General features: G+C 58.1%; 2 protein-coding genes across 6 annotated transcripts in view; both read right to left on the bottom strand.

The window, feature by feature from the left end:
* Positions 1-7,076, bottom strand: part of PRR12 (proline rich 12) — a 34,056-nt gene extending 26,980 nt beyond the window's left edge. Inside the window, exons 1-4 of one of the 3 annotated variants that reach the window (XM_033224072.1) lie at positions 6,507-7,074; positions 4,815-4,927; positions 3,649-3,810; positions 251-3,567 (exon numbers count right to left, since the gene is read on the bottom strand). In XM_033224072.1, the coding sequence (XP_033079963.1) occupies positions 251-3,567; positions 3,649-3,810; positions 4,815-4,927; positions 6,507-6,592 (3,678 nt within the window). In that variant the 5' untranslated portion in view covers positions 6,593-7,074. Of the gene's footprint in view, positions 1-250; positions 3,811-4,814; positions 4,928-6,506 lie in introns of all 3 variants that reach the window. The other 2 variants (XR_004440474.1, XM_033224071.1) reach the window with 2 other exon arrangements.
* A 159-nt stretch (positions 7,077-7,235) lies between these two features.
* The window catches only part of PRRG2 (proline rich and Gla domain 2), a 35,385-nt gene continuing 25,136 nt past the window's right edge, over positions 7,236-17,484 (bottom strand). Inside the window, exons 3-8 of one of the 3 annotated variants that reach the window (XM_033224077.1) lie at positions 15,370-15,507; positions 14,957-15,132; positions 14,722-14,761; positions 9,590-9,725; positions 8,206-8,349; positions 7,236-7,886 (exon numbers count right to left, since the gene is read on the bottom strand). In XM_033224077.1, the coding sequence (XP_033079968.1) occupies positions 7,868-7,886; positions 8,206-8,349; positions 9,590-9,725; positions 14,722-14,761; positions 14,957-15,132; positions 15,370-15,454 (600 nt within the window). In that variant the 5' untranslated portion in view covers positions 15,455-15,507 and the 3' untranslated portion in view covers positions 7,236-7,867. The remainder of the gene's footprint in view (positions 7,887-8,205; positions 8,350-9,589; positions 9,726-14,721; positions 14,762-14,956; positions 15,133-15,369; positions 15,508-17,484) is intronic. The other 2 variants (XM_033224075.1, XM_033224076.1) reach the window with 2 other exon arrangements.

Genomic DNA, 17,484 nt, shown 5'->3' with positions numbered 1-17,484 from the left:
AGTGCTGGGATTACAGGCATGAACCACCGTGGCCAGCCTAGATTCAGAATTTCAATTCTTAGGTCTGTCAGTGGGACCCTAAAATTCCTCACCTAACTTCCTCACAGATTTTAGGACTATAAACCTTATTATTCCCCTGCCCCAGAAATGCCAAGGTGCGGCTGTAAACCCTTCCTTCCTTCCTTTTAAGACTCAAACATCGGGCACAGCCCCTCCTCCCCGATCCCCTACAAGATCCCATTCCCCTCACCTTAAGTGGCTTCAGGGGCTCCAATCGGGTGCCCCCTGCCTCCTCAGCCTTTCGACCCCGGCCTCGGCCCCGGCCCCGGGGTTTCTTGGCGCCATCGGTGGGCGTGGAAGCCGAGGCGGGCCCCGCGGTGGTGGGGACCTCCAGAGGGCGGATCCGGGGCCTCCCTCGGGGCCGGGGCGGCCCATCACGCTTCGCCTTCGTGGGTTTGCGGCCACGGCGCCGGGGGCCATCTGGTCCCGGGTTCGGTGGGCAGAAGTCGATGTCCCCCAGTGGCGAGAGGGCCGGGCGGGAGCGGCAGCTGGAGACCAGGTCGGGCAGGCGCCGGGGGTTGAGGCGGATGTCGGCGGGCACATCAGCCTTGTCCTCGTCCGCCTCGAATTCGTACTCCTGGGCGTACAGCTTCTTAGGGGTCTGGAAGGGTGGGTCGCGGCGCCGCAGCAGGTGGAAGGAGGATGTCTTGAGCAGCTTCTTTGGCTTCGTAGAGCAGAAGATGGGTGAGGTGAGGCCACCCTTGGGCTCGGAGGCCGGCGCGGGAGGCGGTGGTGGCGGAGGCGGGGGTGGTGGCGCCGCCTGGTGGGGGCCGCTCTGGATCAGGCCCAGTGGCTCGGCGTTGACCGTGGAGGGCAGTTCAGGGGGCTTGTTGGGGTCCAGGCCCAAGCCTGGTGTCTCGGGCCCGGCTCCTGATGCCCGGCCAGGGCAGTAGGGCCCATAGGGATCATAGGCAGGGGGGCCCGGGGGTGGCCCAGCGCCCGCCTTGGGGTCCCCCTCGTCCTCGGGTGGCCCGGCCTTGCCATAGTCATCCGCGGCCCCTCCACCGAACATCTCCTCCATGGTAGGGAAGAAGCTGCGCTCCTCGTCTTGGAGCAAGGAGTCAGGGAAGCAGATGGAGGTGAGCGGCACGAAGCGCGGCGCCTTGGTGCCTTGCGGGCTCGGGCTGCGGTAGGCACCTGCGGGATCCTTGCCTTCTGAGTTTGGCGGGCCTACGCCGGTGTCCCCAGGCGCCGGGGGCAGCGGCTCCAAAGCCCCGAGCAATTCCTGCATGGCGCCTGGCGGCTCCAGGCTCTCCTCGGGTCGCAGGCGGGGGCTGGGAGCCGCGGGCTCCAGGCCGTGGCTGCGGAGGTGGGCCTCGAGCTGCAAGGGCATGGGTGGTGGAGGCGGGGGTGGCGGTGGAGGTGGCTGGGGTGCCCCATCGCGGGTGGCTGGCTCAAGGAGGTGGACACCGACTTTGGAGGCGCTGGCAGAGGGACTGGGGGCATGGCTGAGGACGGAGGGGAGCAGCTGGGGAGGAGGCGGAGGCAGCACCAGTGGGAGGTCAGGGCCCCCGGCCTCCAGAAGGAGGCCATGGGGAGTGGACTGGGTGGACTGGGCCGTGGGAGGTGGGGGTGGTGGGCTCTTTTGCAAGAAGGCCCCCAGCTCCTTGGCACCTGCCCCATAGTGGACAACGGAGGTGGCCAGCCCCTCAGGGGTCTCGCCACCCCGCTCTGGCCCTTTCTTCTTCTCCTTCAGCCTCCCCAGGCCCAGCTCCAGTGCCGCAGTGGCACCCTCATCCAGGCTGGCACTGGTGCGGATGACACTCTGCAGATGGTACCTCTGGGGGTCTTCCTTGGCCAACTCGTAGGGTGTACCCGGCGGTCCCCCGGCCCCGCCACTTCCCCCAAGTCCCTTAGAGGCATCTGCTGCCCCGTCCTCGCCCACCAAGCCGTCTGCCCCTGAGGTCCGAGGAGGGCTGGGCGCCTGCAAGAGATGCTGGATGAGGAACTCCTCATCCTCTGTGCGCTCCGCAGGAGGCCCACCTGGGCCCGCCAGCAGCTCCGAGCCATCCCCCTTGCCCTTGTAGCCACCGGCTCCGGCTGCATAGCTGCCAGCTCCTGGAGGTGCCAGGAAAGGGGCTGAGGCCAAGACTGAGCTCAGGTATTTGCCAGGGGCTCCTGGAGAACCGACTCCAGGCGGGCGGCCTGTGGCAGGCGGTGACTGGAGCGGACGAATGATGTGAGATGGGCTGGCCTCACCACCACCTCCCAAGGAGCTGGGTCCCCAGCCACCCCCATGGCCAGAGAGCGCTGGGGAATGGCCGGTACTGTAGCTGAGTGAGGGGCTGGCTGTGGGCAGCCCCTGGGAGTGGGCGGCTGGCCCTGGGTATGGCTCGCCCTGCACGCCATACAGCTGCCCCTGCAGCTGGTCCGGGGAGTAGCTCTGACATGTGGCCAGGCCAGGAGGAGGAGGGCCGCTGGGGGGCTGTGGAGGGCCCCCTGAGTAGCTGGGGCCTTTGCTCAAGTCCTGTGCCTGCCCCGCTCCAAACCCTTGCCCATAGGCCTGGGGTCCCAGAAGCCCTTGAGGCTGACCAGGGGAATAAGCCTGGCCACCTGGCCCTCCAGCCCCAGAGGCCTTCCCAGTGGCATAGGCGGCTGCCGGTCCACCCAGGCTCTGGCATTTGGGGGTAGCGGTCGAACGGGGTTGGGGGGGCCTGGTGCCACCCCCGGCAGCTGCTCCATAACCACCTTTGCCCGTCTTGTACCCAGGCGACTGAATGATAGGGCGGTAACCTCCGCCACCACCCGCGGCCCCACCGCCCCCCGCTGTCTCAGGGCCTGTGGCCCGGCCAGATGCCCCCGCCGTGGCTCCGCTGGGACCAGCCTTGCTAGGCTCCCCAGCACCCGGGGAGGGCTCCCCACCACCCAGGGGGCTGCAGGCCAGGTTGGCCCGGTGGCCCATGGAGGGGTAGCTGCCTCCACAGCTCAGATAGTGCTGGAGGGCATGGGCTGGTGGCGGGGGTGGTGGGGGCTGGGCACTGGCTGGCCGCTGATAGTGCTTGATGACTGTGTCCTGGCGGGGCAGGGCCCGCTCAGGCGGCGGTGGGCCCGGGGCAGCACCCGAGAAGTTATAGAGCTGTGGGGAGGACTGCTCGGCAGCGGCGGCGGCAGCAGAAGAGGAAGCCAGCAGGTTGAACTGAGTTGGGAGGTGGCGAGGTGGTGGTGGTGGGTCTGGGGGGCCAGGGCGATAAGGGGGGGTCTGGGCTGGACCGAGACCAGCTGGCCCCAAGACACCGCCTCCTGCCAGGCGCTCAAAGCCCAGTGAAGAGGGCACCGTGGGTGCCTGCGAGGGCTTCAGGTGCAGCACGTCATGAGGAGACAGGAGCCCATTAGCTGGAGGGCTGAATGGGGGGTCCTGGAGGCTGAGGGACGAGGGCACTGGGAAGGGGCGGCTGCCGAAGGAAGCCGGGTGTTGGTAAGCCGACAGGGCAGAGGAGGACGGAAAGGTGCTGGAACCCGGCAGGGCGCCCGAGATGAAGAGCTCCGTGGGGCCTGGCGTGTGCATGGCTGGAGATGAGGAAGACCGCGGGTCAGAGCGGACAGCAAGCCAGCCCCACCCTGGCCCTGCAGGGCCGGCGCTGGGCTTACCGGTTTGCCAGGAAGGACTGCGGAACTGGGAGAGGAGAGAGGAGGCGGAGGGGCCAGGCTGGGGGCCCCGGGATTCCAGGGCTGAGATGAGGTTCATGACGGAGGCGTCGGGCCCTGCTGAGCCCGCGTGGTGGAGGCCAGTGTCGAAGAGTCCAGAAAGACCTGGCCGGGGACAGGGGGTATAGTCAGCCAGGTGGGGATGGGTAGATAGGGTCAAGAGAGAAAGAGAAGAGGTCAAAAGCAAGTTGGATCAGGAAAAGGAGGGGATGGGAGAAAAAAGGGCAAATTCAAAGACAAGATGGACAGAACCAAGCTCATGAGACAGGAATGAGAGGAGGGAAGGGGGAAAGGTGAGACAGTAAAGCAAGACAAGGGGCAATCCAGTCATAAGGGCAAGGGCCCAGGTAGGAAATGGTAGACAAAAGTGTGGAAAAATCTAGAAGCGAAAGAGCCAGGAGCAAAAGAACAGAGTCCCCCAGTAAGGCCAGGAGGGAGACCAAATGTGGGTATTTCCAGCAAGGAAGTGGAAAGGATGGTACAATGAAGTCTCAGAAAGACCAGAGAACGAGTCAAAAGGGATTGAGCTCCATGGGAGGGTTCAGAAAAAAAGATGGGGAGGGAAAAAGGGAAGGAGCCAATCAGGAGGGTCAAAGGTCAAACTGGACAGCATCATGTCATTGCCAATACCCCTAGGAAGGGGGAACCAATCAGAAACCTTGGAGGCAAAGGCAGGGGGTGGAATAAAGCAATGGGGCAAAATAATATAAAAGAGGGCGGGCCAGATAATTGGGGCCAATCAGGAAGAAAGGGAATCAGGAAGACAGAATTCAGAGTTCCAAGGAGCCAAAAGAATAGGGCAAACCCAGAGGGAAAGAATTGGGGTGGGCTGGAGAGAGGCGGAAAAGCCTGGAAGAGAAGGTGGGATTTGGGGGCTGATGGGACAGGGCCAATTGGAGCGAAAGGGGCGGGGCGAGGCAGGGGCGGACGAATCCGGCGAGAAATGAAGCAGGGACCAGCAGCCTCAAAGGCAACCAATCAGAGGAGACACAGCAAGGGGCGGGCCATGGCACGGGCCACGGCCAATTAGGAGGGGCGGAACTTTCAACAGCCAATCGGCTGCCTCGGGGGGAGGGCCAGCCAAAAGCGGGGCGGGATGTGGGCCGTACCTGCCGGGTGGTGGTTGGTGGCATAGCTTTGCAGTGGGTGGGGGGCCGCGTAGGCCTGGCGGTGTAAGATGTCCGTCTCGGGGTGCGAGGTCCTGGAGCTGCCATAAACCAAGCTGGGGGGAAAGGAGAGACGTCAGGGGGTTCTCCCAAGCTGCCTTCTGAGAAAGGAGCTCAGGAAACCCCCCGGGGAGTTGGGGGGACCCTTCCAGCTGATTGGGGTAGGGGGTGTTAAGCTAAGGAACCGTAGGCCTTTAAAGGGGAGAAGGCAAGGGAATCGGGGTACGCAACTAAAGAGCCACAGAAATGGCCCTCACTCCAGAGTCCGAATAAAGAGAGCCCGGATAGTCTCACGTTTACAAACAGGCATGCTCAGAGACGAAACTAACACACAGAAGAGGGTCCAAGGCAGAGGAAGCGTCTTGAGTTGCAAATGAGAGACTTCCCCCGTCCACCCCACCAACCCCCCATCCCAGGTCCTGTTCCGGCAACACTGGCCATGGGGCCAACGCCAAAAGTCCACATGGACGTCTCCTCTTCCGTAGACACACGGGAACACATAGGCCCTGAACTTCATGGGGTGGTGCAAAACAAGTTGGGAGCAGGAGGCAGATCGGTTCCCAAGCGGCAACGGTTGGTGGGGGGGCGGTGGAGAGAAGAGGGAATAAGACCCGGGGAAAGTACCAGGTACAAGTGTGAACAAGAACACCGTCCATCCCCGGGGGTTGAGGTTCAAATGCATGGCCCCGTGCAATGCCAGGTATGTGTGCAAATGCGTATCCAACTCACCCGTGGGGAAGAAAAGATATAGACGGAGGAATCCCACACGGAAAATCCTGACACACTTGGGGTTATGCCCTGCTGGGAAACTCAGGTGTGTTGGGGGGGAGGTGCTCGGGGGTAGGTGAAGTATGAGGAAGCAGCAGGAAAGAGGCAGATTCACAGGTGAACACGCTGCCAGCCACGCACGCACAGGGCCCACGCTCAGACACACAAACACACACCCGGGAAACATCCGACTCTTCCCATGCAACGGCCCCAGTCCTTGGCCAGACTCAGGAGGGCAAATGCTCCACTCCTTGCCATCAACTAGGATTCTCTGCCTTTGGGGGTGGGGGCATTTAAGGGGGCGTGTCCCAGATGCCAGACCCCCCCCCTTACACACAGAGAACCCCAGCTTAGGAAGGGGGCGGGGCCCCATGCCCACTCTGCGCGCGGAATTCTTGGGGGGGCGCCTAGTGGCGCGGCCTCGCACAGTCCCGGAACAATAGGACCTGAGAGGGGGTTCGCGCCCCCCAGATCTGCGTTCTAATTCTTCTCTTCTTCCCACCTTTGCAAGAGCAGTGCCTGGGGCGCGAGGGGGAGGGGTCACCAAGCCGGGAATCCAAGGATGGGGGGAAGTCCAGGCCTTGCTTCGCCAGTCCCTCCCACCTTCCCTAGGCCTTCCCGTCCGAAATTGTTTTGCACCCCCATTTTCCCGCTGCAATTCTCCTTTTGCATGCCGGAGCTGGCTTTCGCGGAGTTTGCAATTTGCAAACTGGGGCGGCGGCGTTGTTACAAACCGAGGAAGGCCGCTCCCTTGCAAGCCGGAGGGGAGTTTGCGATGCACGCGTCGCCGGGCGGGCCGGGCCGGGCCCGGCCCGCCTGGGCTCCCACCCCTTGGCCCCTTTCTCCAGGCCACCCTCAGCTCCTTACCTAGCTTTCGCTGACCTCTCGTAACTCCATCCCGCCCCGGCGCCGAGCGGGTCCCCGAAGCCGGCGCTGGGGTAGTTCCTGTCCATGAATTGGCCGCGGTGGAAATTGGGGGGGGGGAGGGAGGGAGGGAGGGAGGGAGGGGGCGCGCGCGCTCTCCTCCGCCGCCGCTCCCTCCGCTGCTGCTTTTTTTTTCCCCCCTTTTCTCTCTCTCTTTTTTCTTTGCAGCCGCCGAAGGCCCGGGAAGGCCCCGGGCGGGGGAGGAGGGGGCAGGGGCGGAGGGGCGGGCAAGGGAGGGGGTGCAGTCGCTGAGCCAAGGAAGGGGGAAGGGGGGTTCCCCCTAGAGGAGGGAAGGGGGGGTGGAGGGACCCCGCTGTCTCCGCCTTTGCCCCGGCGCTTGCGAGAGAAAAAGGGGGGCGCGCGCTCGGGAGGGGGCGTCCCGGGCGGCCCCGGGGTGGGTGCAGGCGCTGGGTGCTCGCTCTCTCGCCGCCGCCGCCGCCGCCTCCTCCTCCTCTGCGCTCACGGTGCAGCCATCTTTGCACAAGGCGGCTGGGGGAGGGGGGAGGGGAAGGGGGGGCGGGCGGCGGGGTGTCTGGCTGCGCTCCGCTTCCTCCCACAATCCCGTGCAAATGCAAAAAAAAAAAAAAAAAAGGGAGAGTGAGAGAGACTGAGCGCAAGCAGGGCCTGGGGGTGTAGGGCGCGTTTGCACAGAAAACCAGTTCCGATGCGCCCGGGATCGCGGTTCATTATTATTATTATTATTTTTTTGCATTATTTCTGCTTTTTTTGGTCTCCTTTCCAAAGGGTTTTTATTTAGGGGAACAGCTCAACTCCAGCTCCCTGGGTGCAATGCGAGCCTGCCCGCACCGAGCACGCTTGCAAATATGCCCCCCGCCCTTTCCCTGGGTTACGAAGTGCCTCTGTACCCAACAGGGAGTGCACGAAGACACGCGTGTGCACAGGCGGGGCTCTGCGTGTGCGTACCCCGTGGCACTGGAGGGGACTGTCAGGTCATATCTGCCCATACACAAGACGGCATGGCCGGGGCTGGGCTCCTGGGTCCGAATTTCCCCTACCACGAATTTTGCCTACCACGGGGGTGGAACTGACCAGTGCCCTCACGGTCAGGAGAGTGTGGGGGCCCCTGAGGGGCCAGGACACGGGAACACGTTGCCGAGAACATGTGTATATCCATACGCGGCGGAAACGCGTGTGCCAGGGGAGGCCTCGGGCCGGACGACCCCTACTCCCACCATCCCCCCTCCTCCAAGTCCAGCTAGGGCGTCTACGAGGCCTAGGGGCTTCCGGAATCCGGCGTGAATCAGGGGGCACGGTTCGGAGAGCCGGGTCTCGAAAGCAGCTCTTCAGTGAGGCCTCCTGAGGCTGCAAGAGAAGAGGCACACTGGGGAGTCAAAGCTCCGGCTGTTTTTTTTTCCCCCCTCAACCAGGACCACTCCGACCGCCCTTGGCGTCTCAGCCAATCCCGGACCCTCTGGGCACAGGCCCCACCCTCTTATACGCCTCCGCACATACAACGCTGGGCCACGCCCCTAGACCATTGCATGGGGCCCCGCCCCCGCACTCCAAGCGCCGCCCTAAGTAATAAGGCCCAAATTCCAAGTCCCGCCCCTGAGCCCAGGTTCCTCCTCCAACGTGCCCACCCCTCTGCGCCCCGCCCCCGGGCAGAAGCCACGCCCCATACCTGGTGTAGGGGGGTGGAGGTGCGTCGTGTACCCCAGAGGCTGCCAGCGCCTGCTCATAGGTGGGGAGGCCTGGGGGTTGGGGTGGGGGTGGAGGCAGGGGCGTCGGTGAGCCCAAAGGACTCAGAGGGCTGATGAGCCCGGCCCTGGGGACAGCAAAGGTACAGTTAGCAGAGGCAACTTACAGAATACCTAGACTAAGGTGGAAGAGAGGGGATCTAGGAGACGGAGATTCAGGGTGACACTGGGACAGAGCTGGAAGGGAAGTGGACCTCTGAAAAGGAGGGTCACCTTCAGCCTAGCCTTACACACAGAAAAGTGCCTCAAATGACAGTCAGCTACACACAGGCAGACACAGAAAACAGCAACCACAGAGACACACTCTTATTCAGACACACCCATGTGCACCAGATACAGGCAGAGCAATAGAGAAAAAGACAGCCCTGCCGGATGCACGGCGCACACCTGTAGTTCTAGATCCTCAGGAGGCTGAGGTGGATTTCTTGAGCCCAGGAAATTGAGACTGCAGTGAGCTGTGAAAGGGTCACTGCACTCCAGCCTGGGCAACACAATGAGACTTTGTCTCTTTAAAAAAAAAAAAAAAAAAAAAGGGGCCAGGCGTGGTGGCTCACACCTGTAATCCCAACACTTTGGAAGGCAGAGGCAGGCAGATCACCTGAGGTCAGGAGTTCAAGACCAGCCTGACCAACATGGAGAAACCCCATCTCTACTAAAAATACAAAATTAGCGGGGCATGGTGGCGTGCGCCTATAATCCCAGCTACTCGGGAAGCTGAGGGAGGAGAATCACTTGAACCCAGGAGGCAGAGGTTGCAGTGAGCCAAGATCACACTATGCACTCTAGCCTGGGCAACGAGAGTGAAACTCCGTCTCAAAAAAGAAAAAAGCCCTGCAGAGAGGCAGGCCAACACACACCAAACAGACAGAACTCAGCCCATCCGTATAGACAGGAACACAACATAGATGCACTCCTCACCAATTTCCCACACCCACTCAGGTGCTGCACCTGTCACCACTGAAACTGACATACCACAGACACCCAAACACCACAAGCTGCACCGTCGCAGCCTCACCAGATACAATATCCAGAGTGGTAATCCCATGGATACTGGTAATCCCAGTACCACAAAGACAGGCCGGCAGCAAAAGTGGTCAGAGCTCCTACTGTGGGCCAGGTACTGAGGATCTAGACAGACAGAGCAACAGACGCCAAAACCAGACACAAGCCACCTCACAGATTCACTCTCCAAATGACGATGTCCTCAGTGCTCACCTGCCCCCAGTCCTTAGCACATCCCTTTAGGTCAACATTTCCTCCCTCCCCTTGCTCTCCACCACCACCCCCTCCTCACTGAATCCCCCTTACTCTTGGGGACAGGGCTGCTGGCCTCGGCGTCGTCGCCAGTGCAGATACCAAAAGGCTCCCAGGCCGGCCAGGACAATGAGCAGGACACCACACGTCAGTCCCACAGCCAGGCCTGCCACATCCACTCGTCCACGCCCTGCAGGGAAGCAGGGAAGGGGAGCCACTGTTGCGGGGACTGCCACCCACCCTAACATCAAAATTCCTTCCCACTGAGGGAAGAGAACAGACCCTGAAGCAGGCAGAGCTGGGGTCCCTTCCTAGCCCTGTGACCTAAGGCAATTCACCTCATTCCTTTCTCTGACCCTCCACTGCGGGTTCTGTAAAATGGGAACCATAACCCCTACCCCACTGTGAAAACTTAGTGAGATCAGGCTGGATACGGTGGCTCACGCCTGTAATCCCAGCACTAGGGAGGCCAAGGCAGGTAGATCACTTGAGGCCAGGAGCTCAAGACCAGCCTGGCCAATATGGTGAAACCCTGTCTCTACTAAAAATACAAAAAATTAGCCAGGCTTGGTGGTATGTGCCTGTAATCCCAGCTACTTGGGAGGCTGACACAGGAGAATCGCTTGAACCCAGGAGGCGGAGGTTTTAGTGAGCCAAGATCGAGCCATTGCTCTCCAGCCGAGGCAACAAGAGTGAGCCTTCGTCTCAAAAAATAAAAAAACAATCATCACCACCAAAAAAACAAAACTATGTCCTGGCCAGGTGTGGTGGCTCATGCCTATAATCCCAGAACTTTGGGAGGCTGAGGCATGCAGATCACACGAGGTCAGGAGTTTGAGACCAGCCTGGCCAACGTGGTGAAATCCCATCTCTATAAAAAATACAAAATTAGCCAGGTGTGGTGGCTCACATTTGTAATCCCAGCACTTTGGGAGGCCGAGGTGGCTGGATCACCTGAGGTCAGGAGTTCGAGACCAGCCTGACCAACATGGAGAAACCCCGTCTCTACTAAAAATACAAAATTAGCCGGGCGTGGTGGGGCATGCCTGTAATCCCAGCTACTCGGAAGGCTGAGGCAGGAGAATCGCTTGAACCCAGGAGGTGGAGGTTGCAGTAAGCCAAGATTGCGCCATGGCACTCCAGCCTGGGCAACAAGAGCAAAACTCCGTCTCAAAAAAAAAAAAAAAGGCCGGGCGCGGTGGCTCAAGCCTGTAATCCCAGCACTTTGGGAGGCCGAGGCGGGCGGATCACGAGGTCAGGAGATCGAGACCATCCTGGCTAACACTGTGAAACCCCGTCTCTACTAAAAATACAAAAAACTAGCCGGGCGAGGTGGCGGGCGCCTGTAGTCCCAGCTACTCGGAGGCTGAGGCAGGAGAATGGCGTGAACCCGGGAGGCGGAGCTTGCAGTGAGCTGAGATCCGGCCACTCCCCTCCAGCCTGGGCGACAGAGCGAGACTCCGTCTCAAAAAAAAAAAAAAAAAAAAAAAAAATTAACCAGGCTTGGTGGTGCTTGCCTGTAGTCCCAGCTACTCGGAAGGATGAGGCAGGAGGATCGCTTGAGCCGGGGAGATTGTGCCACTGCCCTCCAGCCTAGATGACAGAGAGAGACTCTGTCCCCCTCAAAAAAAAAAAAAAAAAGATGTCACATGCACTACTTGGGATATGCTTTTAAAATTATTCATGGTAGCCAGGCACAGTGGCTCACACCTGTAATCTCAGAATTTTGGGAGGCTAAGGCAGGAAGATCACTTGAGCCCAGCCTGGACGACATAGGGAGGCTCTACCAAAAAAAAAAACAAAAAATTTTTTTTTTTTTTTTGAGACAGAGTCTCGCTCTGTCGCCCAGGCTGGAGTGCAATGACCGGATCTCAGCTCACTGCAAGCTCCACCTCCTGGGTTTATGCCATTCTCCTGCCTCAGCCTCCCGAGTAGCTGGGACTACAGGCGCCCGCCACCTCGCCCGGCTAGTTTTTTTTATTTTTTAGTAGAGATGGGGTTTCACCGTGTTAGCCAGGATAGTCTCGATCTCCTGACCTTGTGATCCGCCCATCTCGGCCTCCCAAAGTGCTGGGATTACAGGCTTGCACCACCGCGCCCGGCCATTTTTTTTTTTTATTTGAGACAGGGTCTGACTCTGCATGGAGTGCAGTGGAGCAATCGCAGCTCACTGCCACTTGACGTCCAGGGCTCAGGTGATCCTCCTACCTCTGCCTCCTGAGTAGCTGGGACCACAGGTGTGCGTCACCATGCCTGGCTAATTTTGTGTTTTGTAATTTTTTGTATTTTTTGCCCAGGTTGGTCTCAAATTCCTCAAGCAATCCACCAATCTCTACCTCCCAAAGTTCTGGGATTACAGGCATAAGCCACCACTGAGCCTGGGGAAAAAATGTTGGTTTTTTGTTTTGTTTTGAGACAGAGTCGTGCTGTCGCCAGGCTGGAGTGCAGTGGCATGATCCTGGCTCACTGCAACCTCCGCCTCCCAGGTTCAAGCAATTCTCCTGCCTCAGCCTCCCAAGTAGTTGGGACTACAGGAGCCCGCCACCACATCCAGCTAATTGTTGTATTTTTAGTAGAGACAGGGTTTCACCATGTTGGCCAGGATGGTCTTGATCTCTTGACCTTGTGATCCGCCCGCCTCGGCCTCCCAAAGTGCTGGGATTACAGGTGTGAGTCACCTTGCCCGGCCGGAAAAAAATGTTTTTAATAGCTGGGTGTGGTGCTACAGGTACCTGTAGTCCCAGCTACCTGAGAGGCTGAGGAAGAAAGGTCACTTGACCCCAGGAGGTTGAGGCTACAGTGAGCCAGGATCACTCCACTATACTCCAGCCTGGGTGACTGGACCCTGTCTCTAAAAGAAAAAAAAAAATGGCCGGGCTCGGTGGCTCACACCTGTAATCCCAGCACTTTGGAGGCCAAGGCAGGAAGATGACTGGAGCCTAGGAGGTAGACAGCAGCGTAGACAACACAGTGAGACCCCATCTCTACAAAAAAATTTTTTTAATTATCTGGGCATGGTGGTGCATGCCTGTAATCCCAGCAACTCAGGAGGCTTAGGTGGGAGGATCACTTGAGCATAGGAGGTCGAGGCTGCAGTGAGTCGCGATTGTGCCACTGCTCTCCAACCTGGGCGACAGAGCAACCCCATTTCTTTTTGTTTTTTGGAGATGGAGTCTCACTCTTTTGCCCAGGCTGGAGTGCAGTGGTGTGATCTCGGCTCACTGCAACCTCCGCTTCCCAGGTTCAAGCGATTCTGGTGCCTCAGGCTCCCAAATAGCTGGGATTACAGGCGTGCGCCACCATGCCCGGCTAATTTTTGTATTTTTAGTAGAGATGGGGTTTCACCATATTGGTCAGGCTGGTTTTGAACTCCTGACCTCATGATCCACCAGCCTCAGCCTCCCAAAATGCTGGGATTACAGGCGTGAGCCATCATGCTCTGCCCGACCCCGTTTCAAAAAAACAAAAAACAAATGGAGGAATTTAGGGATCCCCCTCTCCCCGCCAACGTAACTAAGAATCTAGAATTTTTGTATTTTTAGTAGAGACGGGGTTTCACCATGTTGACCAGGCTGGTCTCGAACTCCTGACCTCAGGTGATCCGCTCGCCTCAGCCTCCCAAAGTGCTTGCATTACAGGCGTGAGCCACCGCGGCCTGCTGTATGTTTGTTTTTGAGACATCTCCCAGGCTGGAGTGCAATGGTGCGATCTCTGCTCACTGCAACCTCTGCCTCCCAGCTGCAGTGATTCTTGTGCCTCAGCCTCTTGAGTAGCTGGGATTACAGGCACACATCACCACGCCCGGCTAATTTTTGTATTTTTAGTAGAGATGGGGTTTCACCACGCTGGCCAGGCTGATCTTGAACTGCTGACTTCAGGTGATCTGCTCTCCTTGGCCTCCCAAAGTGCTGAGATTACAGGCATAAGCCACCACATCTGACCGCAGTAAACCCCCAGACTTTTGAGCCCCTTTAGCAAAAAGCACAAGTGCAGCTTCAGAAGGCAGGTCCTCCTGATGTGGGCACCTTCAGGTAGATTCAAGGAGCCACTACGCCTCGCTAGGCCTATCGGGAAAGCTACCTCCCCTAGCAACCAGGCTCCAATGTGAGACTCCAGCCCAGACCTAGGGCCTGTTGCTAAGGTGCATCTACCCCTAGCAACCGGGCCACAAAGGGGTGGGGCATCGGGGGCCTGGAGGGTGGTCCTCCAGTGGGCAGAAGGCCTTGGGTCCTGGAGCCTGGCTAGGTGTGGTTGCTAGGGAGAAGGCCTCCTTAGCAACCAGGCAGCTGCTGGGATGGGGCTGTGGGGGAGGGGAAATCAGCCAGGTACTGCTTCAGGCTTCTTCATCTGGTCTGGCCTGGCCAGGCCCTGTTGCTAAGGAGCAGCCCCCCTTAGCAACAAGGCTGGCAACAAGATGGGGCCTCAGAACTCAGAGGAGGGGTTGTTGGGGGCAAAATGGGCAGGTGAGGATGGGCAGGCTTCCTCCCTTGGTCGTGTTGCTAGAGGGCAGTGTCCCCTGCAATCAAGCTGCTGGGGGCGTTGGTCTTTCTATTTACTCTGGACACCAGGGAAGGGTTCAGGTGGGCCTTCCCCTCTGAGCTTAAGGCCTGACAGACCCTACAGCTCTAACCTTTCCCTCCACTGACACTTTTCCCTTCCTAGGGACCCAGGACCTGCATCCAATAAGATGTGGTGGGGCCTGGCACCTATAGTCTCAATAGTCTGGGACACTGAAGCAGGAGGATTGCTTGAGGCCAGGCATTCAAGACCAGCCTGGGCAACATGGTAAGACCCCGTCTGTACAAAAACTACAAAAATTAGCATGGTAGTATGGGCCTGGAGTCCCAATTACTCAGGAGGCTGAGGTGGGAAGATCACTTGAGCCTGGGAGGTTGAGGTTGCAGTGGGCCAAGATTGTACCACAGCCCTCCAGCCTGGGCGACACAGCGAGACCCTGTCTCAAAAATAAATAATTAAAAATAAAATAATAATAAGGTGTGAGGGGCTCCTCAGGCAAGCCGGGGTCTTAAGGGGGGGAACTCCTTTAGCAGCCAGCTTCAGAGAGCACAGAATTGGGGGGCAGATGATTCTCGTACCTAATTTGGGGTGGAGGACGTTGGTTTGGCCTCCCTGGGAAGGGACTCCCTTAGCTGCACAGAACAAGACGGCTTCAGCCCCTCACTCACCTCCTTTGCCATTGTAGATGTAGCTCTCCCAAAAGCGCTCCTTGAGGGGGGAGGAGTAGAAAAGAAGGGGGAAAAGCAGCAATTCAGCTGGTAGGTTCACACCCCCAAACTAGCCCATCCTGACTTCTGAGACACCAGGGAGGAGGGAGCTGAAGGCCAGAACCTCCCCCTGCAACCTCCCCACAGGTATAGAGAAGAGAGAGGGCCCGAAACTCCAGGGTCTTGAGGACCTCACCGTGAGAGTATTGTCCTCAAAATACTCCCTGGCCTCTTCCCAGGAACACCTCTCTTCATGACACTCCCGTTCCAGGTTCCCTGGTGTGAACAGCTCCAGGTCCCAGTGGTTGGCTCTTGGAATCCGGGTATGGCTACTCAGGAAGCTCTGGGCCTCTGGGGGAGCCAGGAAGACTTCTGGACCCAAAGACATGAGGGACAGAAAAATGGAGGGTCCCTAGGGCTGAAGTCATAGGGGGATGGAAAGCAGTGGGGTCCTGGAGGAAGGAGGAGGAGCTGGGAATTCAGACTCCTGGGTCTGAAGGAGGAAGGGGCTGGGTCCTGGACTCCTGAAAGAGGAGGGACTAGAGACATTCCTGAGTCAGGGGGAGGCCAATGCCAAGTATCTGGACACCACTTCCCCCAAACACTCACCTTGGTCTGTCTCCCCACTGGCTGAAGTATCCAGGCAGGTGTTTAATGCCATGTATAGCAGCAGCAGAGAGGGCTGGCCCCTCATATTTTCCAGACACCTAGAACCAGGTGTGTTACAGCTGACAAGGGCCTCAGTCCCTGGGTAATAAGGCAGTGCTTCTACCGACTGACCTCTGTGGTCCACGAATGATAATAATAGCAGACACTTTTTTTTTTTTTTTTTTTTTTTTGAGACGGAGTCTCGCTCTGTCGCCCAGGCTGGAGTGCAGTGGCCAGATCTCAGCTCACTGCAAGCTCCGCCTCCCGGGTTTACGCCATTCTCCTGCCTCCGCCTCCCAAGTAGCTGGGACTACAGGCGCCCGCCTCGTCACCCGGCTAGTTTTTGTATTCTTTAGTAGAGACGGGGTTTCACCGTATTAGCCAGGATGGTCTCGATCTCCTGACCTTGTGATCCGCTCGTCTCGGCCTCCCAAAGTGCTGGGATTACAGGTTTGAGCCACCGCGCCTGGCCAATAGCAGACACTTACACAGCCTGTATTCTCTGCCAGATATTGTTTACCTATATAAACTCATTTTACTTTACTTTCCTTTTTTTTTTTTGACATGGAGTCTTGCTCTGTCACCCAGGCTAGAGTGCAGTGACACAATCTCAGCTCACTGCAACCTCTGCTTCCTGGGTTCCAGTGATTCTCATGCCTCAGCCTCCCAAGTAGCTGGGATTACAGGCATGCGCCACCACACGCGGCTAATTTTCATTTTCATTTTTTTTTTTTTTGAGACAGAGTCTTGCTCTGTCACCCAGGCTGGAGTACAGTACATGATCTCCGCTCACTGCAAACTCCGTCCCCCGGGTTCATGCCATTCTCCTGCCTCAGCCTCCCGAGTAGCTGGGACTACAGGCGCCTGCCACCACACCCGGCTAATTTTTTTTGTATTTTTAGTAGAGACTGGGTTTCACTGTGTTCTCCAGGATGGTCTCAATCTCCTGACCTCTTGATCCACCCGCCTCGCCCTCCCAAAGTGAATTTTCATATTTTTCGTAGAGATGAGGTTTCACCATGTTGGCCAGGCCAGTCTTGAACTCCTGACCTCAAGTGATACGCCCACCTCAGCCTCCCAAAGTGCTGGGATTACAGGCATGAGCCACTATGCTCCGCCTCAACTCATTTGACTTTTCACAGGAGTCATACAAAAATTAGCCGGGCGCGGTGGTGGGCGCCTGTAATCCCAACTACTTGGGAGGCTGAGGCAGAAGAATCACTTGAGCCTGGGAGGCGGAGGTTGCAGTGAGCCAAGATCGCGCCACTGCACTCCAGCCTGGGCGACTGAGTGAGATTCCATGTCAAAAACAAAACAAAACAAAACTTTGCAAAAAACAAAACAAAACTTTGCACAGGAGTCCTTTTTTTTTTTTTTTTGTCTTTTTTTTTTTTTTTTCTTTTTGTGGAGAACGGGGTCTCGCTGTGTTACCCAGGCAGGTCTCGAACTCCTGGGCTCAAGCTATCCTCCCGCCTCTGCCTCCCTGAGAGCTGGGATTACAGGCGTGAGCCACCGCGCCCGGCTTTTTTTTTTTTTTTTAAAGACAGAGTCTTGCTCTGTCACCTGGGCTGGAGTGCAGTGGCGCTATCTCAGCTCATTGTGACCTCTGTCTCCTGGGTTCAAGCGATTCTCCTGCCTTAGCCTCCTGGGTAGTTGCGTGTCACCACACCCAGCAAATTTTTTTTTTTTTTTTGAGACAGAGTCTCACTCTGTCACCCAGGCTGGACTGCAGTGGCACGATCTCGGCTCACTGCAAACTCCACCTCCCAGGTTCACACCATTTTCCTGCCTCAGCCTCCTGAGTAGCTGGGACTATAGGCGTCCGCCACCACGCCCAGCTGATTTTTTGTATTTTTAGCAGAGATGGGGTTTCACCGTGTTAGCCAAGATGGTCTCGATCTCCTGACCTCGTGATCTGCCCGCCTCAGCCTCCCAAAGTGCTGGGATTACAGGCGTGAGCCACCGTGCCCGGCCCATGCCCGGCTAATTTTCACATTTTTAGTAGAGACAGGGTTTCACCATGTTGGCCAGTCTGGTCTCAAACTCCTGACCTCAAGTGATCCACCTGCTTCAGCC

Source organism: Trachypithecus francoisi, unplaced genomic scaffold, assembly GCF_009764315.1.
Source record: "Trachypithecus francoisi isolate TF-2019V2 unplaced genomic scaffold, Tfra_2.0 Lachesis_group12, whole genome shotgun sequence".
Taxonomy (NCBI): domain Eukaryota; kingdom Metazoa; phylum Chordata; class Mammalia; order Primates; family Cercopithecidae; genus Trachypithecus; species Trachypithecus francoisi.
Note: the sequence above shows the minus strand (reverse complement) of the source record. Positions and strands in the feature narration are given on the sequence as shown.